General features: G+C 44.2%; 3 protein-coding genes and 1 long non-coding RNA gene across 6 annotated transcripts; 1 reads left to right on the top strand and 3 right to left on the bottom strand.

Annotated features, from left to right (window-relative positions):
* Positions 1–130: 130 nt before the first annotated feature.
* On the top strand, positions 131–1960 carry mrps18a (mitochondrial ribosomal protein S18A). Its single transcript, XM_052053437.1, has 6 exons — positions 131–310; positions 472–503; positions 961–1065; positions 1156–1279; positions 1567–1636; positions 1719–1960. The coding sequence occupies exons 1-6, from the start codon at positions 166–168 to the stop codon at positions 1861–1863; spliced, it is 621 nt and encodes a 206-aa protein (XP_051909397.1). The 5' UTR covers positions 131–165; the 3' UTR covers positions 1864–1960.
* rsph9 (radial spoke head component 9) lies at positions 1944–3813 on the bottom strand. The gene is made up of 5 exons (XM_052053436.1): positions 3348–3813; positions 3120–3276; positions 2765–2894; positions 2526–2672; positions 1944–2204 (listed from the first exon to the last, which is right to left on the bottom strand). The coding sequence occupies exons 1-5, from the start codon at positions 3572–3574 to the stop codon at positions 2044–2046; spliced, it is 822 nt and encodes a 273-aa protein (XP_051909396.1). The 5' UTR covers positions 3575–3813; the 3' UTR covers positions 1944–2043.
* Positions 3814–9989: 6176 nt separating this feature from the next.
* Positions 9990–19105, bottom strand: tmem63a (transmembrane protein 63A). Of its 3 annotated transcripts, none has more exons than XM_052053415.1 (23): positions 18529–19105; positions 17534–17731; positions 17375–17454; positions 17148–17226; positions 17024–17061; positions 16787–16929; positions 16426–16477; positions 15779–15887; positions 15620–15690; positions 15458–15538; positions 15184–15301; positions 14747–14880; positions 14405–14542; positions 13466–13619; positions 13277–13383; positions 13108–13194; positions 12448–12513; positions 11573–11735; positions 11115–11220; positions 10748–10915; positions 10543–10658; positions 10420–10470; positions 9990–10340 (listed from the first exon to the last, which is right to left on the bottom strand). In XM_052053415.1, exons 2-23 carry the CDS (start codon positions 17702–17704, stop codon positions 10179–10181), a joined length of 2394 nt encoding a protein of 797 aa, XP_051909375.1. In that variant the 5' UTR covers positions 17705–17731; positions 18529–19105; the 3' UTR covers positions 9990–10178. The 3 variants fall into 3 exon arrangements, with proteins under 3 accessions (XP_051909375.1, XP_051909376.1, XP_051909377.1); XM_052053416.1 differs by having other exon boundaries at positions 18672–19105; XM_052053417.1 differs by having other exon boundaries at positions 18954–19098.
* Positions 19106–20208: 1103 nt separating this feature from the next.
* LOC127592572 (uncharacterized) lies at positions 20209–22555 on the bottom strand. The gene is made up of 3 exons (XR_007960153.1): positions 22188–22555; positions 22027–22102; positions 20209–21123 (listed from the first exon to the last, which is right to left on the bottom strand). It is a non-coding gene; the product is annotated as an uncharacterized LOC127592572 (long non-coding RNA).
* Positions 22556–26462: the final 3907 nt, after the last annotated feature.

Genomic DNA, 26462 nt, shown 5'->3' with positions numbered 1-26462 from the left:
TAGATAATATAGATTTGTTTGTGTAATTTCACACTTCTCATGCAACAATGTCAACGCATGAAAAATTCAGTTTTGTCACCTGGTGTCTGCAGTTACACATCCTGACCGCTCGCGTCGCTGTTTTTTAATCTTGCCAGCGGAAGCGATCAAGGTCAGAAATCCAACATGGCTGCCCGCGGTCTTCTGCGGTCCGTCTGGAGCTCTTTCGCATCTTTTAACTGTGGTATAAGCGGACAGATCATTTCGCTGCAAAGGATACAAGTGCCACAGTTGTCGCATTCGATTAGTCAGAGGAGAGGAATCCGTCAAGGTGAGACGGTTTCACGCAATTTTAAGAATAGTGTGCGTGTGTGGCTATATGCTGTACATAGATCGAAATGATTTTCAACGAGACGCTTCCTTATTCTTTTGAAATAATCTGAATATTAAGGCGCTACAATGTCAAATGTTTCCCCTTGTTTGTTTCTACAGTCGTGGAAAAGCGTGAGGGTCAAACGTTGACCGTAAGTACAAACATCCATTTGTTCATGACATAGACTGTTCATATCCGTTGCGTTAGGGTGCTTATTTATATGCTACTGACAGTTTGAGTTAACTGTTTTTTATCCAACACAACATGTAGACGTGGTTGTCCTAGATGTATATTTTTTTGTCTTTTTTTAAATGATTTTTTAATGACAATGACCATCATCAAAGTGGTAGTTACTCTCAACTAAGATGTATGAGCTATAATTGTCAGCAAATATCGTATGTATTATTATTATTGTGTAGAATGCAATGTATTTCTAAAGATTAATAGAGGAAATAGTTTGTCACTTCAAATGTAAATGGAGATGGAACAGAAAAAAAAGCACTCGGAGCAGCCGTAGTGAAGGACAATTATCTAATACATCCAAGATGGAAATGTTACTTGCAAATCTGAGAAAATGTGCCAAATTAATTTTCAAAAATGTCTTCCAGATGGAAGGAAAAATATTGGACACTGCAGCCGCACCCGAACCACCAAATCCCACCGCCAAGTGTCCGATCTATAGATGGAACCTACAGAACAAATACAACTACACTGTAAATGATATCAAAATATTGTCGTGGGTAATAACTGAGTCGCCTCTAAAAAACTTGTTTTGTGTTTTTTTTTCTGTCCTACTTTGACAGGATGTATTGCTGCTCAGTCAGTTCATCAGATCAGATGGAGGGATGCTGCCCAAAAGAATTACCGGTCTTTGTCCTGAAGAGCATCGCAAGGTTGCCGTGTGTGTGCAGATGGCTCACAGAGCAGGTGTGTACCTTGGTTCTCCAAGAGAGGCATTGATTTACAAGGTCCTGAATAATTATGGCATACAATTGAATTGTGCAGCGGAGTGAAAATACCTGATCGTGTGACACAAGAAGGCAGGCTAAGTTACTGCCATAAATATTCTTTCTCCATTAGCTTTTGTTAAAAATGGCCGACAGGTGTTTATTTTTTGTATTGTGTTACAATATGACGACTACACTAGTGTAGGTTAATGATTGACGCTACCTGACGACTTATTAACAACAGTCCTTTTTGTTTTTGGTTCCGAGGTTTGCTTCCCGACCACCGACCCAAACTTCCAGAGGACCACGTCCCGAAGCCCAAACCGCAACTCAACAGGTGACGCCAACACACGCGTTTTGTTTCCGATGCAGAGCGTTATGCATTACACTAAAAGCTCGGTCTGTCCACCCCCGTGCAGATACCTGACCCGCTGGTCCATTAGATCTGTCAAGCCCATCTACAAACGCGGGCTAAAGTGGTGCAAGAAACGCATGGCGGTCGGAAGCCCTCTGCTCAAGGACAATGTGCGATACGGTCCGAAGCCCCTTCACATTAAACACTGAAGAATCCCCGCAGCTAGTTGGTTGGTTTTCAAAACAAAAAAAAAAACATAACATGGTATTATGGAGACGAAAGGCAAATAAAAGTATGCTTTCTTGATCATCTTTTTTTTTTAATCATTCAGATTGAATGAAACGGTAAGACAAAATACATTTTATCTCTCTGTACACCACATCTCTCTTTTAAAGCATGAAGGGCAGGTCCAAGTTCTTGGTCCCGTAGCCGATGTAGATGAATCCGTGCAGCGGTGTCATGGGCACGTGGTAGAAGGTCAGGCCCAACCACAGCAGGCTGCGAATCACGCACACTTTGTTGGCACTCTCAAACTGAAGACTCCACGATCCTACACGTACAAAGATGGGAACAATTAGTGCGCATCACGTTACCCCACTAGAATGAACCTCAGTTCATCACGTAGGATACATTCCAGACATATGTGAAAATCTACGATGTAAAGACCATATAAGGAAAACATTTTTAGAGTTTCTTGAAACTCTAAAAAAAAAAAGCACACTCGAAATCCATTTCAACTTATTATGGCCTGTTTCTCTCTTTCTGACAATACATGGGAGACTATTGAATAACGTCCCTGAGGACAGATTGTCAAAAAAGCAAGTTAACACTGCAATGTTAAGCCAATGCCGTATTCCCACTATGCTTTCACCTTTTGGAATGTCCTCACTCAGCGGATCCAGAAAGTCCCAAGCGGGGTTCAAATCAGCCATCTCCAACAGGGACTTCTTCTCCGGATTCTTGGGCTGAGCAAAGTGAAGAAAATTTTCAAGTTTCCCTGCCTGAGTGTTAGAGAGGCCTGAGGGACAGACATTGGGTTCATGATTTTTTTCCCCCCCTTGCTAAGCAACGTTGCGTTCACACAAGAAAGCAATTTGAAGCCACTCTCACCGCCAAAGCTGCGATTGATCTGGACAACGCCGTGCGTGCTGTTGATGAAGGCGCCCCGCGGCACCACAGAAGCGTCTTCGTTGATGTGGTGAACCGTCACCGCCAGCCTCGTCTCCTCCGTCACTTTGGTCTGAACACAGGAACAAACTGAAGTGGATACCAACTGGATTTGTTCCTCGAGTGCAATCATGAAAACCATGTACAGATTTTTAGCCCACAACCGGAACTAAATCCACCTGGAAATGTGACCTGCCCAATCCTCAATATTATGTTTTAGAGTGAGTTATTAACATGCACATATTCACTTTGTGGGTACAAACCTCATCTAAATGGGATAACTCAAGATGGTACTCACTGTAGACTCTTCCATTGAAGGATCAAGTCTTTCCGCTTGTCTGGACTCGTACACAAATGATGGGTCGCCTTCGAATCGGCCCTTTGCTGTTTTGGACACGTCCTCGATCATTTCGGTTGTGGTCGTGGGGATCAGGAACCAATCGATACAATTGAAGCTGGAAGATCCCACCGTGAGGAATGCAAACAACGCGTGCGGGTTTTAAAACGCAATAAATAAAGATCTTACCTGTAGAAATGCTGTGTGTCCTTCAGCTCATCATCCCTTCTCCCCTGAGCGATGAAATAGTGCTCTTTTAAACCGAGTATCTTGCCCCAGAACAACACTCGATTGAACTTGTAGTTTTTCTTCAAGATAATCAGTGAAGTTTGCAGAGCCGCCCTTTGCTCCGTGTTCAAAATGCACCCGCTACCAGCAACCAGCTCCAAAGAATAGGATAACGAATTCGCGTCCATTGTCAATGTAGTTGTTGTTAGCCCTGTCTGAACCGTTATTAGCTTGCTAACTAGCGCCAGGCAACGCTTGCGGGTAGAGAGTTTGTTCGTTACTGTTTTAGTAAACCCACTCGTCACAAATTATTAGCTATTGGTTTGTTTTGGGCGTCATTTTTCTCTGAACTAGTAATGGTTTTAGCGTCACTTTTTTTGGAGCGTGTGGGCTGTTAGTTCCGGGTTGTCTTGGCAACGTTTCAACAAACCATCTGATTGGTCACGCTGAGCAAATAATGTGACGTCATTCAGAATATTTGAATACATCAGCGCTGTTTTAAGAGACAAAAACTACACGTTGAACGTTTTGAACTACAACTTGTAGAATAAGTAATAGTTCATATAAACTCATGTTGCTGTAAACCGCTGTGTGTTTCAAAAGCGTGCTCATAATCACATGACAGCGCGTAACTTTCTCGTTGCGAATAATACGTCATTTGATTGGCATGTGAAGATTTCCCCTCTGACGTCATTTACGAGCGCGCAAACTTTGAAATGGCGTCGATTACAATGTGAACGACACTAAGAGATACAAAACGACAACCCAGAAGCCATAAACTCTCCCGTCAACGCAAACTGGTTTGTCTTTTGTAATATGAATTTCAAAAACCTGCATTTGCTGATAGAACTGTACATTCCAAATGCAACGTTTTGCATTATTTATTGCAACGATGCCTGTCCAACCCCACACGTTGGCTTGTTTCCAACGCAAAGTATCTCTAATCAGACGACCAAATGTCCCTCTCAAAGAGGCCTGAAAGCTGAAACATGTAAAGCAGCCAATACACATTGCACGTTGCATTTAACTTTCAGCAGCCCGGATCATCACGAGAACCCCCTCCTTCCATCATATCACCCCCATCCTCCGACAGCTCCACTGGCTTCCTGTCAAACTTAGAATCAACTTCAAAATACTTCTCTATACATTCAAAGCCATCCATAACCTTGCGCCCCCCTATCTGTCAGATCTTCTTCAAATCTCCATTCCCTCTCGCTCACTCAGGTCCTCATCCTCCCTCCACCTTTTTCTACCCTCTGCCCGTCTCAGTACAATGGGGTGCAGAGCCTTCAGTCGCTCTGCCCCCAAACTCTGGAACTCACTTCCTCCCAACATTCGTAATATTGACTCTCTTTCCTTATTCAAAACCCAGCTCAAAACCCACCTATTCAGACTTGCCTACCCGCCTTAAATCTTTCTTTCTTTATTTATTATTTTATCTGTGTTTTATTATTGGTCTTGGCTGTACAGTGTCCTTGAGTGTTGTGAAAGGCGCTTACAAATGTGATGTATTATTATTATTATTAAAATACTACCCCCTCTTGTTTTTCTCAGTGTGTTCAGTGTTCTTTGCAACCCTACAAAATGACAAGAAAATGACAACATTAGCAAAGTAACATGGCATGGTTTGTTGTTTATTCCAATTACATAGAGAAACAGTGATTATCTGAAGAAAACTATCAAAATGTTCATATGTGATGCAACACTAATTTCAACCCTTTTTATTAAAGGTTCTGTTTTGGAGAGAATCAGAAGAGGTCTGTACAGTACTCGCCTGCAAATAACTACAGGACACAACAGTACATGGTAAGTGATCAACACCATTGTGGTCTAATGGAACTGTAATTTATTTTATAAAGTATGATAGGTAATGCTGGATTACATAATTTAAAAAAATCCACATTACATTTGGGAGAAAGCTGGAATGGATAAATGGAATTTGTGTGGTGAATTCAGTTAGTCTCAATGGACCACCACATAATAAACTGCTTTTGCTCAAGAGTGCCGTTTCGAATATCCCCCCTTTTTCCCCCCTAAATTGAAAATATCCATTCATTCCCGTGCTTGCCTCTTCCCAAGGCTTGGCTTCAATTGTCCAAACAAAAGACCTCAGTTTGGAGTCACATGCTCCATTAGCAGTGATGGCTTCAGTTCCCTGCCAAGCTAATGTCGCCGACTCATGGAGAGAGCGGGGGCGACTGGGGTGACTTCTTTGGAAAAGTGGGGACAGTTTACACATTCGTAAACAGAAACACAGTCTGAGGTGAAGTTTTCAGATCATTTAGTGACCCGTGTAGCTAATCAGGAATATAAATCTTAACATCTGAATGTGTCTTAATGGCCATTTGAGAGAATTGAAAATAATCTAATGTACACAGGATAATATTCTGTCAGCCGTGCATGCCCTTTACTTCCTGCCCATGCATACTGAACAGGAGTAGCTGTTCCACGAGAAAGATTATCAAACACTCGGTTATCATCTTGAAAAGGCTTAATATTGGCTGGCTAATTAATCAGCGGGGTCTTCCTTTATTTAAGGTTCATCCTGAAATTTAACCCAAAAAACAATATATTTCAAACTTTCTGTGATTTGTGTATTTCTATTATTTCCGTAGAAGGGCTTGCGAGAAAATAACCAGAGAGAAATTGATTTTTTTTTTTTAAAGGCCATATTGAACAACCCTAGTGTCCACTTGTTACTCCACACATGCTTCGGTCCAATCCCACTTGCTACAGGATTGGAAGAAAACCTGGAGGCGGTCGCGGTCCCGCTCCCTCTGGGAAACCCGCCGCCCCGGGCGACCCGGGTTGCCACGACGCTAATCCCGCCACACAAAAGGCGAGGGCGCGTCCCTTAGCATGTCGCTGCCAGGCGCTCTTCGTTGGCTTCGAGGGTCACGGCCATTGATCTTGGCGCTGACACATGGGCGAAACCTGTGCACTAAACTGTCTTTAATTCCTTTTTGATGCACTTGATATGAATAAAACCCCGTGGCTCTTGCTGAACTTGAATGGCCTGGGAGTGCAGGATAAAGTGAATGCTGAAAGAGAGGCAAGCAAGAGACTTAATAGTGGTGTCTATGTCGTACAAAAGCGCCGACAACAACAATGGCAAGAATGCATTATAAGGAAGTTAAATAGGGTGGTGGGGTTGCAAACCTACACACAAATCAATCTAGAGACTTTTTTGTTTTGTTTTTTTGAACTAGTTGAACGTCAGTGCTAACAAATGCTCTAGACCACCTTCAGCAGTTCTTCCAGCGCGAGCCAAATTTCTTGGTGTGTTTCGCAATTGAATTAGGCCGAGGTTTTCACACGATCATTAATTCCAGCAGAGCCACGTGTGGCTCAAGCTGTGCACCACTGACAGGTCTTGTGTGTTTTGGGCACGGCGTGGTACTGGAAAGCTTCACTAAACTGCTACCATATCACCCAAAAATGGTCATTTCAGCAGTTAGGCCCAAGCATTTGGATCAGGGTTATGATTGTGGATTTTTAATTATTATTTTTTTGCTAGTTAGTTTGTATTTCATATTGACTTTTTTAAAAAATTCAATTAGTTTGAATGTGTTTTTCGAGCAGGTTTGTTTGTTTTTATTTTTTCAAAAAAGCTTCTTTTTTTTTAGTTTTGAATTAATTTTGGGGGTTTTATAATTGGAGTATTTGTTGGTTGCAAGATTAAAAAAAAAAAAGCAGGGTGGGGTGGTCACTCATTGTGTAACAAAGTTAAATGAACTACAATTCTTAAACGACTGACCTTCCTTTTGTCCAGACATACGGAAATACAAAAAATAAATAAAATACAGTGGTACCTCTACTTATGAAATTACCGGTAATTGGTTCTGGGAGAAATTTCTCAACTAGAAAATGTAAGTAGAGACGCGTTTTCAATGTAAATGCCCTAATTCGTGCCAAACCCCCCAAAATTCAGACAAATGTTTTCCGAAGCATAAAAATGCATCAAAATATGTAACTAATACATGTTAGTTAGATTATTGCACAGTAAATGAGAGTTGTGCATAATGTTTAAAAAATAATAATAAAGAATAAAAATGACAGTCATTTAACTTCTACATTTGTTTTTGTCGGCTTTTAACACTCCTTCAAAAATGTCCAAGGTGAACATCCGCATCGTGAGCGATCACCCGACTGGTGAACACTTTTTCTGGGTGATTCACGTTCACGTAAAACTATCAACATTCCACGACCACGCTAGATCTGAAATAAAGCAAGTAATATATGATGAAAGTGTAGACCAGTGGTCACCAACATGGTGCCCGCGGGCACCAGGTAGCCCGTGAAGACCACTTGAGTAGCCCGCCAGTGCCTGGACATTGTGATTTGCTAGTAGAAATTATGATTTAAAAATGCAAACATTGGCAGTACTGTGAGACATTTCGAAACACGATCAAAGTCTGACAATTTAAATCATCAAGTATTAAAAATAACACATCCTCATATTATTGAAGGTATTTTGGACAAATATGTTATTTCAGACGTGTATCAATTTGGTAGCCCTTCACACAATCGGTACACATGAAGTTGCTCTCACCCTCAAAAATGTTGGTGACACCTGGTGTAGACATTCGGGCAGATTACATGAAAGATGTTTCACAAAAATATGACTTGTAACATTTTAGGAGTTGTGAGCCATTTCTTTTTTCAAACCAGCGTTCCTTCATTTCCAGGGACCTCACAAAAGTATTTGAATATTCTTTCACAGCCAAGTCGACCGCCTGATTTCACGCCAAAGGCCGTTCAATTACTGGAGGCAAAACTTGCTTTCCTTTGCCAACAGCTGCAAATCTACAATTCTCCCTCTCAGATCTTAACCGAGTCCTTTGCACTTTCCATTGTTCTGAGTATAGCCTCAACTGCCATATTTTTTTCGAAAGAAAATTGCAGCTGTTGCCACTCATGATGACTAATGGGCCATAGGCATGGCTTGGTGTTAAGTTAAAACACCCTGGAACCTTTTGGAGCACTTATTAAAGCATTTAGAGCATACTACTACTACTTTGCAGTTCGTTTATCGCGGGTTCAGTGCATCGCAGATTTTTTCAAACACATAAAAAAATATATATGCATGAGTACAGTACTGTATATGTTGCTCTGTGACTCGCTGTTGTTTTGCAGCTTCTCGCGTTTGCGGACTTCTTTTTTTTTTTTTACCTGTTTGTTAATTCGACGCTACGTCGCGGATTTTCGTTTATCGCGAGTGGTTTTGGTCCCCTTTAATCGCGATAAACGAGGGATTACTGTAGTTATTTTGCCGTCCGTCGTGCTGGAGGGGGCGTTCCTACGAAGGCCGTGACGTAACCTGCAATATGTAAATAACACGTGAACGTCGAAGCTAAAACAAATAAATAAATCACCTCGTAAAAGTGGCCCTCGTGTCACTCGTATCTCAAGGCATCGATGCAGTTTCATTTCAGGACCCATTATTTCGAGATCCTCGCAAATGATAAAACAGTCGAAACAGTTGCGAGCCGAACTGTACATGCATGACGCAATCTGTGTTTACATCTTTCAGTGTCGTGAGGTCCCGTTCGAACACGTCGATCAGTGCCAAACAGGCCTTTTTCATGTCACCTACTAACCTACATATGTTCGTTGTTTGGGCCAGTACTCCGCCGCCCAAGCAGAACAAGCGCTAATCAAGCGCAGCCCAAAGTCTTTACATGACAACAGACTATAGCGGAGGTCTCGGTCAGCTCCGGTTGGGAAGCGTGTGATTGAGAAAGAGAGCGTGAAAGGGGGAAAAAAAGTGGCAGCGGCACGAAGAGGGGGGCGACGGTGGCGAGAGATCGGGTGAGGGGGTGGAGCCACGGCCGCTATTGTCCACTAATGGGCTACATTGTAAGATTAAAATCCCCCCAGTCAAATCTGTACATCGGATGAGTTTTCACTTTAGCTGTTGTAGAGCAATAGCGCCCCCTTAAGACACACAATGGTTATTACTTGAAACGTTTGGAAAAAGGCTTTCAGTTGTTTCAAATCAAAACGTGTGTCTGAAAACCTTTTTTTTTCACACCACCCTGAAAAACTGACCGGAAGATTTAGAGGAAATGTTAAAAAACGTGAAAAGGGTATTTTCGTTTCGAAATAAAAAATCACAGAAAAAGACGTGAAAATTAAATTTCCTGTTTGGAAAAAAATATTTCCAAAACGCTATTGAGGGGAAATAAAAATTAAGTTTTGATAAATATGTGACGGTTTGAGTGACAAAATGTGTTTTAAATTGTGTGAATGCTTTGCTTGTGTTTTGTGATGGATTTTTAAAGAATGGGGGAAAAAACAGGATTTGAAAGTGTTGTTACATTTTTTTATTTGTTTTAAACCGTGAAAAGGAAATCTTAATTTGAAAAACAAAGCGAACAATTCTCCAGTTGACTGTGTGACCATTAACCCCATTGTGTATGTTCATAAATACCAAGTCTGTCACATAGAAAGTGCATTATTAACATTAAGTGCTTTCCTTGGAAGGGGTCCATCTGAATCATACAACACTCACATCTTTGGCATCAGCAATGCTTATTTTTTTCATGCGACATTAGTTTCAGAATTTGTCAAGACATTCATTCCACTGTACCTTTCCCCCCCCCCCCCTCAAACAAAGCTGTGCAAGGTATTTTTGGCAACGAATCAGAGGGCCAGAAGTGTGCTTTCTTGTAAACATGGCTCTCTAATGTCAAACAAATGACATCCTTTCCCCTGCGTTCATCTTTGAAGCAATGGCGTCACGCTTCTGTGACCTTTGATGGCTGGGTTAGCTCACAAGGGAGCAGAATGTCAAGCGAGAGGTTTAACTAAGTGTTTTTTTGTCATGTTGTCGTTTTCAGGACTGGGGCTGTGCGTTGGGCTGCCCTCTGTGGAACCGTACGACGGCCGCTCCTCAGCCGCCTTTGGAGACTCCGCGGATGATTTGGGATTCAGGACTCTGGGTACGTAAACCTGTAAAAATAATACACAAAAATGTTAAAAAAATATATGAATTCGCAAAGCCTTATTGTGGTTTTCTTATGACATTTACCATGATGTTTTCCTCCACTTGTTCAGGCGTGTCCTCATCTTCCTCCCTCACCTGTTGGACAGAAGCGATGTCAACGGTCGAAGAAGAAATGTGTAAGTCTGCAAAACACGACATGCGGCTCACCACGTAATTGTGCGGACTGAGGTACTGGAAATGGCCAAAGCAGGTGTAGCTGAGGCAGATGAGGATGGTGACAACGAGCACCACCAGGGTGAACAGAGAAGTGGATGCCCAGAAACCTGGAAAGTCAGAGAGATTCCTAATATTTCCCCGCTTGCTTAAAAACAATGGTTCGAAAGATGTGTTGCGACCGCTGCACGTCACAAACCCGTTCTGAGAACAGAAAAGAAATAAAGCCATATGAGGCAGATGATGGGCGCGGCCAGAGCTTGATTGACAGCCTTCAGGTGGACTTGGCGGTCGAGACGCGTCGGCAAATAGGCGAAGTACAAGTTGTGCTTGTCGACCAAGTGCTTCAGGGTCATGTAGAGGAGGCCTGATGGGACACAGCGAGTCATCACAAACAGACATTTTGAGGTTAAGAACCGCGCATGATGTCAGAACATGTGATCAAGTGGCATGGGAAGGCACACTGAGTTAATGTCAAACTTTTTAATTCCAAAACTCCTCCCTGAGCTTAGGACCTGAAGTATACAGAATGCTTTTTCTGTGCAAAAGTGTGCTGTCGTACTCACCAAAAGGCACAATAATGGGACAAATGACGCTGTATGCCATGATGACAGTAAACACGCACAGGATCCAGCCGTACATGGCGCCATACTCAAACTCATAGGCTTGGTTCTGGCAAATGAAATAAAAAGAATGTCCTATCAGAAAACTGAGAAAAATCAAACTTGCGACGGCATTCAATAGCTGTTGTCTGGCCTTCGAAATAAGATATTAACTCATTCACTCCCAAAGACGTTTTTAAACGTCTTTTTAGACATGGTCCAGAATTGGCTGGTACTGAATGAGTTAAAATTGTGCATAGCTGAGTGATAACAGGAGTACCCATCAAATGAATAAATAAAATGGTATCCTCGTTAACGTGAGCGGGTATCTGGTCCGACATTTGAATGCATTTCGATTATAAATCCATCTCTCATTCCGGTAACTGTCACCATTTATACTCGCCATATGGCCCGTCGCAAACCTGTTTGACATATTTCCTTTCTGCGGCCGAGCGGGCGAACGCCAGGCGGATGGTGTAGAGGAGGAGATTGGGCAACCGCATGAGATCCATGGCCGAGCCCACCAGGCCCGCCGCGATGACGTAGTTGACGAAAAAGGATCCTTGGTCAGGTAAGAACACGCATCTAGTGTTCAGATGGTCAAACAAAAAAAAAAGTAAGATGTCAGTTACAGACGGCTCTTTTGTAGAGCGGAATCCGGTGATGATGTGCAGATCGTTTATCATCGAGAGAAGGGGTGCCCAACCAATCGATTGACCGATAGCTTGTGGACTGGTCCCAAGTCGATCGCAGGGTTTCTGGGGGGGAGGGGGGGGGGGGATGTCTATGTGTGTTATTAGCTCATTCAGTACCAACCAAGGCTGAAAAGACGTTTAAATTGAAAATAGCTGTTGTCTGGCTTTTGAAATAAGATATTAACTCATTCACTCCCAAAGACGTTCTTAAGCGTCTTTTCAGACTTGGTCCAGAATTGGCTGGTACTGAATGAGTAAATATAAAATATTTTTGTGTCATCATACATCGCACTCAAAGCATCTTAAAAATGTCACCTTCACCCCCCACCCCCCAAAAAAATATAATAAAATAATACATAAATAAATCATTAAAAAAAAAGCAGGTCACCTTTAACCTACGGTGGCACGTGAGCGCCATCACCGGAAGTGGTTGTGCTCGTGCATTGTGTGTATGTGTGCACGTGCGGTCACGGTCGATGGCGGAAGGTCGGTTGGCTTGAAAAGTTCGATCGTTGGTCAAAAAAAAAAAAAAAAAGGTTGGGCACCCCTAATCTCGAGGTTTAAGTAACAAGTAGATACGCGTAACAGCGAAAGGAACTTACTCAAACCTCAATTTCCCATCCGTGAGAAATTCTTTGTCGAAAAGCCAGCGGAAAAACAAGGCGAGACTGCAAGAGATAAAAAAAAAATCCCAAAAGAATCCACTTGTTAGCTAGTTTTGTGTGTGCGTGTTTAATTAAAAACAACACATTGTTTACAATGACAGAAAGGGAACTCAATATTCGGTACATCTGCACAAAATGAATTTTCTAGTAAATGAATCAATAAATCGTCCTTGACAAACTCTTTGCTCTTGTATTTCCAAACACGTTGCTCCATTTTGAGTTGCTTAAGGTTTATTATACAGTTATTATAACTGTTTTGTTGTGAAAGGGCCATATCAATCCGGATGTATTGTATCGTATTGCTTTTGTGTCAGGCCTTCTACAAATGTCTTATGTGTTATTATTATCCTTTGGTGTCTCCCCCCCACACCCCCCAAAATTCATCCGTTGAAGCCAGTTTCCTTGAGCAGTGTAACTGTAAGTTTAAAAATCATAGTTTGGTATCAACCGTGTGTATATCTATATCTGTCTATCGAGACATATGACCTTTTTTTTTAGGAAAGTTGAACATCAATAGTTTGTCGTCTTCCCAACGAAATTCACAGTGCAGACAACCGCAACAGATCTTTTGTTGACGGCGTAGCCCATTGAAATTACCTGGTGAGTCCGAGCGAGGGAAGGATGAGCACCATGAAGAGCAGGAAGAAATAAAGCTTGTGCATCATGCTCAGCTGCTCGCTGGACCTGAAAAGAGCACCGGAGACAATTCAAAATCCAAAAGCGCAGTCTCGCTTGGCTCGCCAATGTGAATGAACGCGTCGCCCACCTGCTCCAGTGGGCCTCCCCCAGCGTGGAGTAGTAGACGATGGTGGGCAGCAGCGCGGAGAAGCACCACAGTAAGAACGTGGGGAAGAATTGGCTGATGATCGGGCTCTGTGGGGAAGCGAGAGAAAGGTCAGACTCGCAGCCCCCCCCCCCCCCCCCCCCATGGGGCGTGGGAGTCTCTCGAGCGTACGTTCAGATAGCGGATGGGCTTGGTGACGTTGAATTTGTCGAAGGTGTTGATGATGATGGTGGGCGTGGTGAGGAAGGTGAGCAGGAAGAAAAGCAGGAAATTGAGCATGACGTAGCGCGTGAACCAGGAGAAGCCCTGCACTGACAAATGGTCCCTGGATGGGGAGACAAAATTGAAATCATGACCACTTCTTTCTGTCGTCATCACTAAGTACCCATGTGGAAATGTTTTACACTTGGAGGAAGAAAAAAAAAAACTGTGACCAAGTACCGTATTGCCCCGAATATAAGACGGCCCTGATTATAAGACGACCCCCTCTTTTTCAAGACTCAAGTTTGAAAAAAGACTTTTTGACCACCAAATTAATTTTTATACAGAAAATAATTGCAGTACATCTGACACATATGATTATAACAATATATTTGAGATAAAAAGCAAAACGTAATAATGAATATCTAAATATGTAAACTAAAGTGCAATCACATTCGTAAATGAATGGCTTCTGTTTTTTTGAAATGTAAATGACATCGTAGCTTCTCCTCAGCTGCCGGTTAACTTGTCGCTATGTTTCTCCATTTTCTATTATCTCTTATTTTAATTTCTTCTCTTTTCTTTCTTACCTCTATTTTTAATTTTTCTTCTATGTGCTACCGCTATTTTTATTTTTCTTCTTCATGACAGGGGTTCACTTTGGCCTGCGGAGTCAGGTTCAGCATTCGCTTCAATGATTTCTGGCGCCATCTATCGTCGTGAATGGGTAAAAGGTCTAGACGACCCCCACTTTTTCAGTCTAATTTTAATGCAAAAAACCCCGTCTTATATTCGGGCCAATACGGTAATGTAAATTCGATTCAGAGCATTTTTGTCAAATCCACACCTTCAATCAGGTGTTAAGAAGCTCAACTCTTATGCAATTCAGGTGCGGCGCAGCAGCCTTACCAGTAAACATTTTTTGGATGGGGTGCGAAGCTGACCCTCCACTTCCTCACTTTGATGCTCGCGCTCTTGCTCGAATGCTGAGGCTGCCGACAGCAACCCGCGCCGTTGCAGTCGAGCGCGTTGAAGTCTTTGAGAATGCTAATGAGCGCGGGGCGGGGGGCAGGTGTGAGTGACAGGAAGGATGAACTTTTCAACAATGGCAAGCATCCAATTTCCCATCACGCCAGAAAATAATTTTGTGATTTTTCTGGTTCTGTGACAGCATGTTGGACTGGGTTCCAATATGGATTCCCGCCTGGCGCAAATGTGCTCGAGGGGGCAGAGGCAAGATAAATGACTCACTACTTGGCCATGGTCTCCGTTTGAAGGGTTACAAAGGCAAGCCCCAGGGGGCGCTGTGGCACCTCTTCCACCTGCTGCCTCACCTCCTCCAGTAGGTCTTTTTCTTTGCTGCTGTAGTAATCTATAGCGTCCACCTGAGGGAAGACGCATTTGAATGAGCACTGCACAAGTGATTCCCGCCTCGGATTACAGCTGCATGCCACTGGAAATCAGCTGGAAGCTTATTTCTGGGGCGACACAAGGATTCCAAAACCAGATATTTTCCTTAAATATGAATATACTTCTTAAGGCCGGATCACACGGCACAGTTGCTGCTCCAGAAGTGATTTGAAACTATCTGTCGAGAGTCGGCTCAAAAACAACTCTCAAGAACCTATTTTAGAAAAGACAGAGCTGCTGTTTTGTGACAGCATGAACTCCCGCTGCTGCAACCTTACCTTGTCACATTTGGCGCAGCAACACAGGTAGCCGCACAGTCGAGGATATATTGTTTCCCGCTGGCCCGTCTTCTCCAGAACACGCTCGTAGTAGCGCAGGTTTTTTCCGGCTCGGACCCTGGTGGGAGTGAAACGCAACTTGGCATATTTGTCACACCCTGCATTGAATTGTTGTTCTGTTTACGCATCGGAGCAAATTTGTCAGGCTAGTGAGAGGGGTGTGGTTGTTTTTTTAGGCAGTTGAATGTAGTTCGTCGAAACCTCGCATTCTTACCTTTCCTTATCAAGTTGCATGACCTTGGCCACATCATAGGCAATGTTGACCGCACACACTCGGCAGCTTGGGTACGCCTCTCTGTGCAAAAGTACACCCATAAAGAACCGCGCGGGAAGCAAGCGCTCCCTTTCGCTCGCGAACTTGGTTTCGTCCACTCACATGAAATGCGTCTTGACGTCGTCCTCTGTCGCTGTTTTAGGGAGAGACGTCACAAACAAGGTGTTTCGGGCCTGCAAACATTAGCGGGGAACCGTTTAGCATAAGTGCCTCTGAATCAAACACGAAATTGTGATTTTGATATTTTAGGCAGAAACTCACCGTATCTTGTCCCATGCCTTTCATTTGCGATGTGTGATGCCGCAGCAAAACGACAGTGAGGGCAAGATAGAGGACGGCAAACACCGTGTGAAGCCACAACCAGTCGTTTCTGGAGAGAAAACCAAACTTTTAAACCACAGCCAAGACTCAGTCATGTTCTGTGCAGTTCAGTCAGCGTGAAAGGCACCATTACGTGTGTTCATGTTTTTGATGAACTCAACCCGAATGTGTACATGAATCGGACCGCACTGTTGTCTAACGCAGTAGTGACGTCATAGTTACAGTGTGAAACACACATGGCAAGTCATTGAAACATTCATACTACAAAAATCTGTGGACCCGGAATAGAGCCTTGTGTAACACCACGGCTATCTAACTACAGGGGGTTCATGTCCCAGAGGGACGTATTGTTACGTCACTGTGCATTCTAGTTTTATAACCTGATGTTGGGACTATTGTAAACCAAAGGACTTTCCACCCCCTATCCATTGACCATTGAAAATAGGAGGGGGACAAGTTTTTAGTGGTTTATGATTCTGTGAAAAAGGGTCATGAAAACAACAGCTAGTTGCAGCCCATGAGTTTTTGTTTCACGTTAGTGTAGGTTTTATTGCAGTTTGTGCTTCTTCCGTGTTGCTGTTTAATACCCCTTCTGAAGATTCCCAATCGTCGTCCTTCCAAAACTCTCCGGATTGTTGCCTGAAAGACATTTAGGATGGAAAACGTGTCTTTTGAGAGAGTCGCTGATTTTTGTTGAGTTAGTTTTTTTTAACAGTTTTGTCTCAACTTCACTCAGTTGTAATATTTGCCATTAATATGTACAGACTTTCATCCGACATCAGTCTTCTCAAAGTGGGCAAAAAGGAGAAGCAGCAGTAAAAGGGACTTTTTTTCCTTCCACTTTCACATTACAGGTGAATTTGTCAACACAGTGGCGTTTAGAGGAAGTGAATCTGGTCGAGCCGTTTTTAGCCACGATGAGCGAAATTACGAGGCACCAAAGCTCACCCAGCAGGTCACCCGTCAGGTTGACAGGCAGTATGATTGAGAGGGAGGTGACAGTCATGACCAGCAGCAGGATGACCAGGTGACGCTGGAAGGACAGGTAGTGAACGGCGTCGCTTCCGCATCTGGCTTTTATTTTTTCATCGCTAGAAAAAAAACAACAAATACGTAGCTGTTTTTTTTTTTCTTCAAAGCCTCAGGACTTGATGACAAAAGCAGATGTTGACAAATCATACTCACTCCATTCTGAGAATGAAAGGCAACCAAGAACAGAAGCCCTTTAAGAACAAAATGCAAAATGAATGTTCAGATTGTGACAAATTACTTGGGGCCGATCGTCAATCAATAATTTGATTCCACAAACCATTTCATACTCGAGATCATCCCCATTGGACACACAAGACGACATGTGTCTGTAGCGAGGGCGTCCCGTCCCGGTGACTCTAAAAACACGAGGCCGTTCTTTTAACAGTCAAGTGCAACAAGCTCATCTCGAATGTATGCTTCATGCCGGCAAATATCAAAACGGCTTCGGGCCAAAATTGCGCCTCCATCCAAACGCAAAACTCGAGTGTCTCATCCAAAACGAACCTTTCTTTATCCGCAACCAGTGCCAGGCGGCCATAGTCCCAGAACTTCCTCCGTATAATCGAAAAGAGGATCAGTAACACCTGTCGGACCAGAAGATAACAGTAGATCCATTTGAAACAAACTTAACTTTCTCAATGATGGACAGACGGGAGCTCGTACCAAAAAGACGCTAAAGTTGAGAAGCAGCACAACGGGCACCCCCCCAAACTGGACTCCGTTCAGGACGGTGTTCTGGGTACTGTTGAAGCAGGTCTTGTCTTGGGAGCCGCGAGGACCGGTGGTGCCGTTTGAGCCCACTAGCGACCACTGCTCCCACCACCAAGACGACATCACTGCGGGGAAACCGGCAGTTTTTGTCTGCATGAAATGACAAAAACTTTGGGGGGGGGGGCTTGGGGGGGATCTCTAGCATAGTGTAAAATCGGGTCGTAACATAAAGCATGTCAAGATTAAAAACGATAATAACAGCCGCCATTTATTTTCAGTCCGATAGCAGGTCAGCTAATCACTGCGCATTGAAAAACATAATTATTTTTGATCTGTAAACACCCTCCTCCTCCTCTAATTTTGCTCAAATTTGGTCAAATTGGGGGACTTTGGTTTTGACAGAACAAAAGTCAACAACTAGGTCTCAAGGTGCAGGGTAACACGCTATATTTGCTTTATTACATTTACTTCAGTAACTTTTGATGAATGGTACTCGACAGGCTAGTTTTAACGCAACACTGCTTTTTACTTGAGTACTATTCTACTATTAATTGCATTGCGGTCGATTTCTTATGACTTTTATTTGTGTCAGCCATCATTGTTTCTGTGGTTTTGTCAGACGCAGTTCTGTCATGGGTGCAGTCACATGACCATTTAATGATTCAATTGCTCACTGCTCAGATCTTGTACTTTTTTTTTCTGCGAATACAGTACTTGCAGTTATTTATGTGGAGGGCTAATTCTAAAGCAAGAGTCCTCTTACCGGAGTACAATTTTTTGGCTACTCTCCTCACCTCATTTTATGTTTGTATTTTGTGTCTGTAGTTGTTTACTTATGTATTAGAACGGACGTAACTTGGACGATGGAGACCGAGTAAGTGCTCCGTGTAGCCGCAATAGATGATTGCGACAGTTTCCCCGGGGGGGGGGGGGGGGGGGGGGCGCACCTTGATGTGTTTTGCGCCGCTCCACTCGTATCGGACGCGTCAAAATCAACAGTGTGCCTCTTCGCTCCACGCCTCAACTGACCCTCGCGCCGCGAGTCACGGGTTCTGCGTTGTGCGCCTCAGTCTAACATCGTTATATTCAGGAATCCAAAGCGACAGTCGTATCCGCCATTTTCCTATCAGACGCATTGGTGATTTTCTTGCCCCATCGCTAATGACAAATTAAGTAACGTTGCAAAACAGTACAACTTGCGGTAGCTGGGGGGGAAAAAGTTTCGAAAGCGGAACCCGAGTGAGATCATCGCAGAACTTTTTCCCGACTTCGCTGACTACTTACCGCCCCCCTTCCACCCCGTCAACGTCCGCTATTCACAAACTTGACCAGCCGGTTCGGAAAATGAGAAGCACTGTCGTGTTTGGCTTGCCTACGTGGCCCAGGGAACCGCAGCCCGCCCTGCCTTTTGTGATCCCGTCGGCCGTCACTGAGCCGCAAAGTAAACTTTGGAGACGCGCGGCCGTCAACTGTCAGCAAGTCTTGTTTTCTTGTTCAGCCGTCCCACTTTACGTTGCGCGCATGCGCAGAGAGTCGACCGCTGTCTGAGCAGAAACGTCGTGTGGCTTCGGAAAGTTTACAATACTTAAACTTACTATATCCTCATTTTATTTAATCATAGTAGTTCATTTTTAATCATATGAGAATTTACTCTTTTTAAGTAGAAAAATAAGCATGTGCTATCTTAAAGACACATTTTACAGATAAATCGAATGTAAATACTGTATACTGTTATCCCTCGTTTATCGCGGGGATTACGTTCCAATAAAAACTGTGATAGTTGAAATCCGTGAATTAATGAGCTTTATTTTTTTACAGTTATTATACAATACTGAACTATGGATACAATGAAACCAAAGACCAAAACCTTGTTTTCAGGCCCAAGCACAAAAAAACAAACAAACGTTTTCAACAAATAACTATAATAGTTTTTGAAAATACTACACTGTAAAATAATATTGCTTGAGCGCGTCCTCAGGTGCTCAGTTGCTTAGCCAATCAGGATGCAAAACGTAATTCACTGTTTAATAGCATTTTAAAAAAACTGCACTTAAAACATCCACGAAACAGCGAAGCCGCGGAAGGTGAACCGCGTTAGAGCTAGGGATCACCGTATAGTATAAATATCAGTCCAAGCCTGTGGTGGAACACACCCATTTTTGGACGGAAAATGATGTACTGATTAAGCCAGGTCGCCTGTCCGTTTAATCGCCCCTAACCATTTTAGATGGTGGTTCGGGAGGCAAAATAACAAGGCCAGAGTGTAGCCAAACACTGCAATTTCTTCATCGTGCAACCTTTTTCATCCCAACGGTATTTTTTATAGCATCTGTCATCTAGTGTACAGTCAGAGAACATAACAAAGTACCTATAGACACCTGTATCACTAATGATCTCTTCAGCCGGTTAAGAACGCTGGCTGTGTTGTTTGTCTATCGGTGTCTGCCTACATCTGGCTTGGAAGTGTGTTGTCCAATTTGGCCTCCGCAGTCGCACTGATGGAAAAACTGGAAGCCACAATTTTTTCATCAGCATTTTATGTTGCCCATTCCTGATATAAATAGTACAGTGAATTAAAATTTTGACCATAGTTGAATTGCAATGTGTGAAGTACATTGAAGGTACTGTTTGTACATTTGCGGGAAACATTTATTTTCAGATTCAGATGAGTGACATGATGGCGTCTATTTTAAAAACACAATCCACCACGTGAACGCTGCCATTCCGTAACATCGACTCAGACGCAAAGAAAGCCACAAGGAGCCAAAATAAAATACTTGAGTCATTTGCACCCAGGCTCGAGCAAGATTTGAGCAAGGATTACACGGCGTCCGACACGGCACAATGTGGCTGGTTCCACCTTGGAGCCATTTGGGAGATGTGTTGTAATTTGTGTGGGACGAAGCATCGCAAAGCAATGTCACGGGCGCAGATCAGATGGCCAAATTAATGAAGCCAATGCAATTAGTCATTCAATTTACTGTAACATTGTGCAGCGCTGCGGTGTTTCCCCCTCCAGATTCCCATAATGTGAAGTTTATAGGCTTCCACCCGGACTGTTCATTTCTGCCTGCTGTGTATTTGTGTCTTCCTTGTCCCGTGTCAATGTGTACTCACACTGATGTTCATGTTTTGGCTGTATGTGTGTGTGTGCACGTGAGTGTGTGAGTGTTCATGCCTCGCTGTGGGACACGTTGATTAGTGTGTGGTGAGGCTCAGCTTACCAGCTGTCCTCCTAGACCTGCAGCTGATTGAAACCAATCAGGCTTGCGATGGCCCCATTGCAGTGACCCCTCACCCCGCCCGCCCCTGGCCTAATCACCTGCTGATTGGCCCACGCAGGCCCTCCCCCCTCAGTGTTGCTCACCCACCCCCTTCGCACAGAAGGTTAATTTGACCAGCGGATGAAGCCTCCAGGAGGGAATAGGAACGTGTGCCTGGTGATATTGCATGGATCTAGCACACCTGTCAATCACGGCCACTTGTAGGGGGTGTGGGGGAGCATGGAAAAATGGTGACAGTCAGGAAGGAACGAAGAGCATCTTCCTGGTGAAAGATGGAGAGTGGGTTTTATTACACAACTAGCTCCCTTTTAAGCCTTTGTGCGCATTGCGATCGTAAATGTAAAATCTGTTTGAGATTTACATTAGCAAAGCCTTTAGTGTGTGGTTAGCACGTCGGCTTCACAGTGCAGAGGTACCGGGTTCGATTCCAGCTCTGGCCTCCCTGTGTGGAGTTTGCATGTTCTCCCCGGGCCTGCGTGGGTTTTCTCCGGGTGCTCCGGTTTCCTCCCACATTCCAAAAATATGCATGGCAGGCTGATTGAACACTCTAAATTGTCCCTAGGTGTGAGTGTGAGTGTGAGTGCGAATGGTTGTTCGTCTCTGTGTGCCCTGCGATTGGCTGGCAAGCGATTCAGGGTGTCCCCCGCCTACTGCCCCGAGACAGCTGGGATAGGCTCCAGCACCCCCCGCGACCCTAGTGAGGATCAAGCGGTTAGGAAGATGAATGAATGAATGAATAGTGTGTGGTTGACACTAAGACAGGCTGAGTCAAGAAAATACGCTCATTCCAGGTATCTTGACTCATTCACTCCCAAAGACGTTTTTAAACGTCTTTTCAGACTTGGTCTAGAATTGGCTGGTACTGAATGAGTTAATTGCGATGTTGCGCTCGCACCAATAAGTCTGAGGGGGAAGCACTACATGCACATTTCATTGGTAACAATAAGATTATACTGTAAATGTTCTCACATAGTGTATCAGTGAGTGTGCCTCACATATTCATCTGCATAACATAATCAGAACCATGAACAATTAAATGAATGCTCGGCCCATCAGGGGGAAAAAAAATTGTTCGGCCAGTCGTATATAGTCCGTGAGATAATTCACTGACGTTACATCCTATTCGTTTGCCATCTCTCGGGCGCGCCATCATCAGGGAACGATCGTCTCATTTCAATTGTCCATCTGCCCGTCTCGCTTCTCTCCTGTTATACTACTCGTCTCCTCGTTCGAATTTCTGGTGTCAGAAGTGATAATCGGGAATGAGCCTAAGGACTCGTGTGATTGTGAAATGAAGTGTGATCGCCTATTAGGAAGCTCACCCGAAGCTGACACTGTTGTGATACACAAATAGAGGAGAAACGGGTTCGGTTTAAATGTCCCACGGGCACTCACCACAACAGAAAGGGCAGAGGGAAGTAATTGCAACCGCTTTGTACGTATTTCAGTTACCAGGTGAGCGAATACTAAGCCTGTCGTCTTCTCTTTCTTGTTCACTATGACTCTTTCTTCTTTGTATTTTACAGCTGTCTGGTTGCCCTGTGGCACCGTGCTGCCTCTCACAGGTGGTGTGCTGTGTCGGCACCCTTATTTTTTTCGTCTTTCACATTAAAATTTGTTTTTAAAAAATCAGATGAGATGTAAAAAAATGGTCTGGGTATAGCCTACTTTAACCATGATTGTATTACGAATGGAGTGTGTTTCTTTTGTTCTGAAATTTAAACGGCGGGCGTTCCCACGTACAGTAAACGCTGCAGTTACTTGTTTATCCAGAGAGCGGCGCTGTTGTATTCAGTCATTTCTGCAATAAATCATCTCCAGTCCTTTTTCGTTTTTAGCTGCTTTTAGCTTCTTCTTTGTCTTTTCCTTCTTTGATTTTTTAAAAATTAATGTCTAGAATGCCCCGTATATTCATTAATCTTAAATACAACACAATTTAGCCATTTGTCATTACGGGTCATGTGATCAACAGTTAAAAAGATAATGTTGAACTAATTTTTTTTCACCCACAAGTTTTGTACAAGTTTGGGTTTGAATCACTCTTTGTACAGTTCCTTCATCAATGTTTTGACAAAGCAGCCAACTCTCCTTTACTGTGTGTGTGTTTGTGTGTGTGTGTGTGTGAGTGTGTGTGTGTGGGCGCGTGTGTGTATGCGCTCGCGTGCCCACAGTTTGTCAGGCTCCTTTGCCTCCTCGTCCCCGGTGGGCAGAATAATGTTGCCAGATTAGCATAACGTTAGCATGTCATTTCCATGTCATTATCCTAGTCGCACTGTAAACGTCAGCGCAGGCATCCCCCCCCCCCCCGCCCCCCACCCTCACTTTCTCTGCGCTCGTGAGTGAACTTTGCGTCAGATCAACTGTTTCCCTTCATCCGGCAACCCCCCCCCGCCCCCCCCCCCCCACACACACAACAATCCCGCCACGATGCGCACCCACAGCTAGTGACATGGCTCCTTCACTGTCACAAACTCCAATCTGTTTATCGTTGCCATCCACCCATGTAAACACATCCTAATTCCCATTAATCTGCCATTCACGATTTTGTTTTTTATGCTAATATCAGTACCTGGTAAAGATATTAAAAGAATAGTTTGACCCGACTCGTATGGGAAGCCACTTAATTGGGCACACATGTAATCTGTAATGAGAACCAGGAGAAGAAATGTACCAAAAAACTGCCTGTGCCACCATAATTTTGCTCAGTTGGGATTGCTCACTTAAAACCAATATCATACAAATTGTGTTGTTGCGGCTTTGCTGTTCAATGTCAGTACATGTTGAAAGTTTGTTCACTTGCAGAGTAATTGTCACGCATAGGCAATATGGTGTTTTCTTTTTTTGTTTTGTCCTTTGGTGAAACTTGAGTCTCACAGCGTCGAGCGACGCAGCCAACCCCAACTGAACCATTGCCTCTTGCCCTGGGCTTTACAACTAATTGTCGTAGATGTAACAGGGATAAAAATGCACATGAGCAAATACACCCCCCCCCCACCGCCTCCCCCAAAAAATCCGGGGTACTTAGCATAAGCAAAACCAAGAAAGCCACAGCCAATTTGTACCAGTGTAATATATGCAGTGTACACATGTCATACTGAACTATGTTTACAATTACTCATGTACTTAGAGCTAGAAAGCAAGGCGTGGAGAGTCTCTGCCAGTGTAATTGACGCACGACGTCAGTGAAAATCCAAGTATCCACACTGTGTTCTTTTGTTCTAGCCCATTTCCTCTCTTATTCCTAGTTAATCGCGCCATATTTTTGTAGTTAAAATTTTTTAAAAGTACAGTTTTGCGCAGTCTAGCTAGATTTCGTTTCTTTGATGAAACTTGACTTTGAAATAGAGTCTCGGTCGAAATTGAGGTGTACCTATAGATTTGGCCAGTGAGTGAAGCGTAAGCGTCGCACCCTTCCAAGCCGTTGAGCCAGTCGCCAGTAAAGTCTTATTAAATTGTGACTTAACATGCGTTATACATGCTGCCCTGCATTTTCAGCCATATTGGCTGCGATTCTCGCGCTTCAACCTCAGCCATTTTGGGGTGGGTCCGCAGCTGCTCGAAAGATCCCATTTAGTCAGAGCGACATGTTTCGGGTCGCGCCCTTGTTTACAAGAGGGAGCCAGAGCTGATGTGTTTAAAATGGCGTCCAGATGGTGACAAAGGCTTGATTGCGGCACAGCTTCAAAGTCCCACCCACGCCTGCTGTCCAGCGACTTTATCTGCATCTCTTTATGTCCTCACTCTCCTCTCTGTGACTCACACCTCAAGTAGATCCAGTGACCCCCTCACCCCCCGTTTATCAGGTGGATAAGTTCCAGATCCACCCACGATAGATGCGAATCGCCATGGGTGAGCCGACAAAAATGTGCACTTTGGGTCAGTCTGCGGGCCACCGATCGATCATGATTGACTGGTTGGGCATCCCTGCTCTAAATTGTCCCTAGGTGTGATTATGAGCTCAGATGGTTTTTCATCTGTGTGCCCTGCGATTGGCTGGCAACCCGTTCAGGGTGTACCCCCGCCGCCTACTGTCCGAAGATAGGCTGGGAAAGGCTCCAGCCTGCCCCCGAGCCTTGTGAGGATAATCAGATTAGAAAATGGATGGATGGCTGTTACAAGATTTAAAAACCTTCAAACAGCTCCACACACACGGCGCAGCAACACATACAAACAGCATATAGCCCCATCGGTTGGCGTCCTGAGGAATATGATGCATCATAGTTGGCAAGTTGGCAGCATCATATCACATTGTGCGATTGAATCTGAGTAAAATCCGATTACGTTTCGCACCTATTAGGTGAGTGTCCGCTAACATGTCATAGAATACCAGCACGACCTTTTTGTGTGTGTGTGTGTGTGCGTGTGTGTGTGTGTGTGTGTGTTGCACATTCTCCCTTCTTGCCATTTTGTCCGCGCATGCAGATGTCAATGCCTGTGGCGGTGCCGGTGACTCGCTGGCCGAGCTCCAGCGCGCTGCCCCCGAGCAAGGAAGTTGCCAGAGGAGAGAGCGCAAACAAGCAAACACGAGCAGGGAGGGAGGGAGGTAGGGAGAGAGAGAGATAGAGAGAGAGAGAGAGACGAAGAACGAGTGTGAGGGGCAGTAGCTGTGTAATTCGTAGCAGGTTTTTAGCAGCCCCCTCCCTGCTTCACTTTAATTAAAAGTTGAAAGAGCGACTGTGGAAACAAGGAACCAAGAATGAACAGGGGATTTTTGGGTTTTTTCTTTTGGAATAGAGTGAATTCCGGTCTCGCCAAGGGGCAAATATGCAGTTGGCACCTTAGAGAGAAGCCTGATAGCTCCGAGCTTTTCCCCTCTTGGCTTCTGGAAGGCAAAATTCGCCTCCAATTTATTCATTTCAAAGTGGTGTAAAACATCCAATCCAAAAGTATTTAGACACACCCCTCAGTGAATCCCTGTCGACCTTTTGCTTTACAACCATCCATTTTTAGTGATGTTTCTCCTCGCGGGGAGAATTGGTGCCCTGTCCCTGCAGACTATGGGCAAAAGGCGCTGTACGACCCGGACTGAAACCACTATGACGCCATGCTGCTCCATAGTCTCCCTGTAATGCTAATTTTTCACCTCATCGTACATGCTTCTTACTTTGTGCGAGCAGGCTTACATTGTGGGGAGCTTAGGCCACAATTCAAATGGTGGACGCAAAATAACGAAAAGTTACTTTTGTTGGGCATCATTGCTTTTGCCCGTGACTGATCATTCATCTGTTGTCATCACGACGAGGGTGATGGGTGTCAGAGAAGGTAATGATGGCCACAATGATGAAGAGTGAGACATTATTATTGCGTCTGGGGGTTAGTGATGAATCAGCGGTATTGGCAGCCGCCGCGGTGCTGATGGAGAATTCTTTGTCTTCAATAACCTCCAGCTTTGGATCCATATTGCTGAGCAAGCTCCTTCTCCTCCTCTTCTTCCTCCACAAACTCACTTGTCGGTCGGCCTCGTCCGCCCCTCCCCGCAGTAACAGCTTAGGCCACATGATGGCAGCATCACTGGGTGAGCCGCAGATAGCCGCGCTGATGCTCTTTCACCATGACTGCTTCACGGAAGATTGATTCGCCGAATCATGATAACTTGA

Source organism: Hippocampus zosterae, chromosome 19 (assembly GCF_025434085.1).
Source record: "Hippocampus zosterae strain Florida chromosome 19, ASM2543408v3, whole genome shotgun sequence".
In the NCBI taxonomy this organism is placed as follows: domain Eukaryota; kingdom Metazoa; phylum Chordata; class Actinopteri; order Syngnathiformes; family Syngnathidae; genus Hippocampus; species Hippocampus zosterae.
The sequence above is the reverse complement of the archived record's forward strand: the minus strand, read 5'-3'. Positions and strand labels throughout refer to the sequence as shown.

What these genes read in the sequence shown, in the direction of transcription:
- mrps18a (XM_052053437.1), top strand. Translation starts at nt 166, where the DNA reads ATGGCTGCCCGCGGTCTTCTGCGGTCCGTCTGGAGCTCTTTCGCATCT. An exon ending in GTGAGGGTCAAACGTTGACC is followed by an intron (nt 504 to 960) that starts GTAAGTACAAAC and finishes AATGTCTTCCAG; the next exon opens with ATGGAAGGAAAAATATTGGA. An exon ending in GCAGATGGCTCACAGAGCAG is followed by an intron (nt 1,280 to 1,566) that starts GTGTGTACCTTG and finishes TTTGGTTCCGAG; the next exon opens with GTTTGCTTCCCGACCACCGA.
- rsph9 (XM_052053436.1), bottom strand. Translation starts at nt 3,574, where the DNA reads ATGGACGCGAATTCGTTATCCTATTCTTTGGAGCTGGTTGCTGGTAGC. An exon ending in CTTCAATGGAAGAGTCTACA is followed by an intron (nt 2,895 to 3,119) that starts GTGAGTACCATC and finishes TCCTGTGTTCAG; the next exon opens with ACCAAAGTGACGGAGGAGAC. An exon ending in GAGTGAGGACATTCCAAAAG is followed by an intron (nt 2,205 to 2,525) that starts GTGAAAGCATAG and finishes TTGTACGTGTAG; the next exon opens with GATCGTGGAGTCTTCAGTTT.
- tmem63a (XM_052053415.1), bottom strand. Translation starts at nt 17,704, where the DNA reads ATGTCGTCTTGGTGGTGGGAGCAGTGGTCGCTAGTGGGCTCAAACGGC. An exon ending in AAAGGAAATATGTCAAACAG is followed by an intron (nt 11,221 to 11,572) that starts GTTTGCGACGGG and finishes TTCATTTGCCAG; the next exon opens with AACCAAGCCTATGAGTTTGA. An exon ending in CTTTTCTGTTCTCAGAACGG is followed by an intron (nt 10,659 to 10,747) that starts GTTTGTGACGTG and finishes CTGACTTTCCAG; the next exon opens with GTTTCTGGGCATCCACTTCT.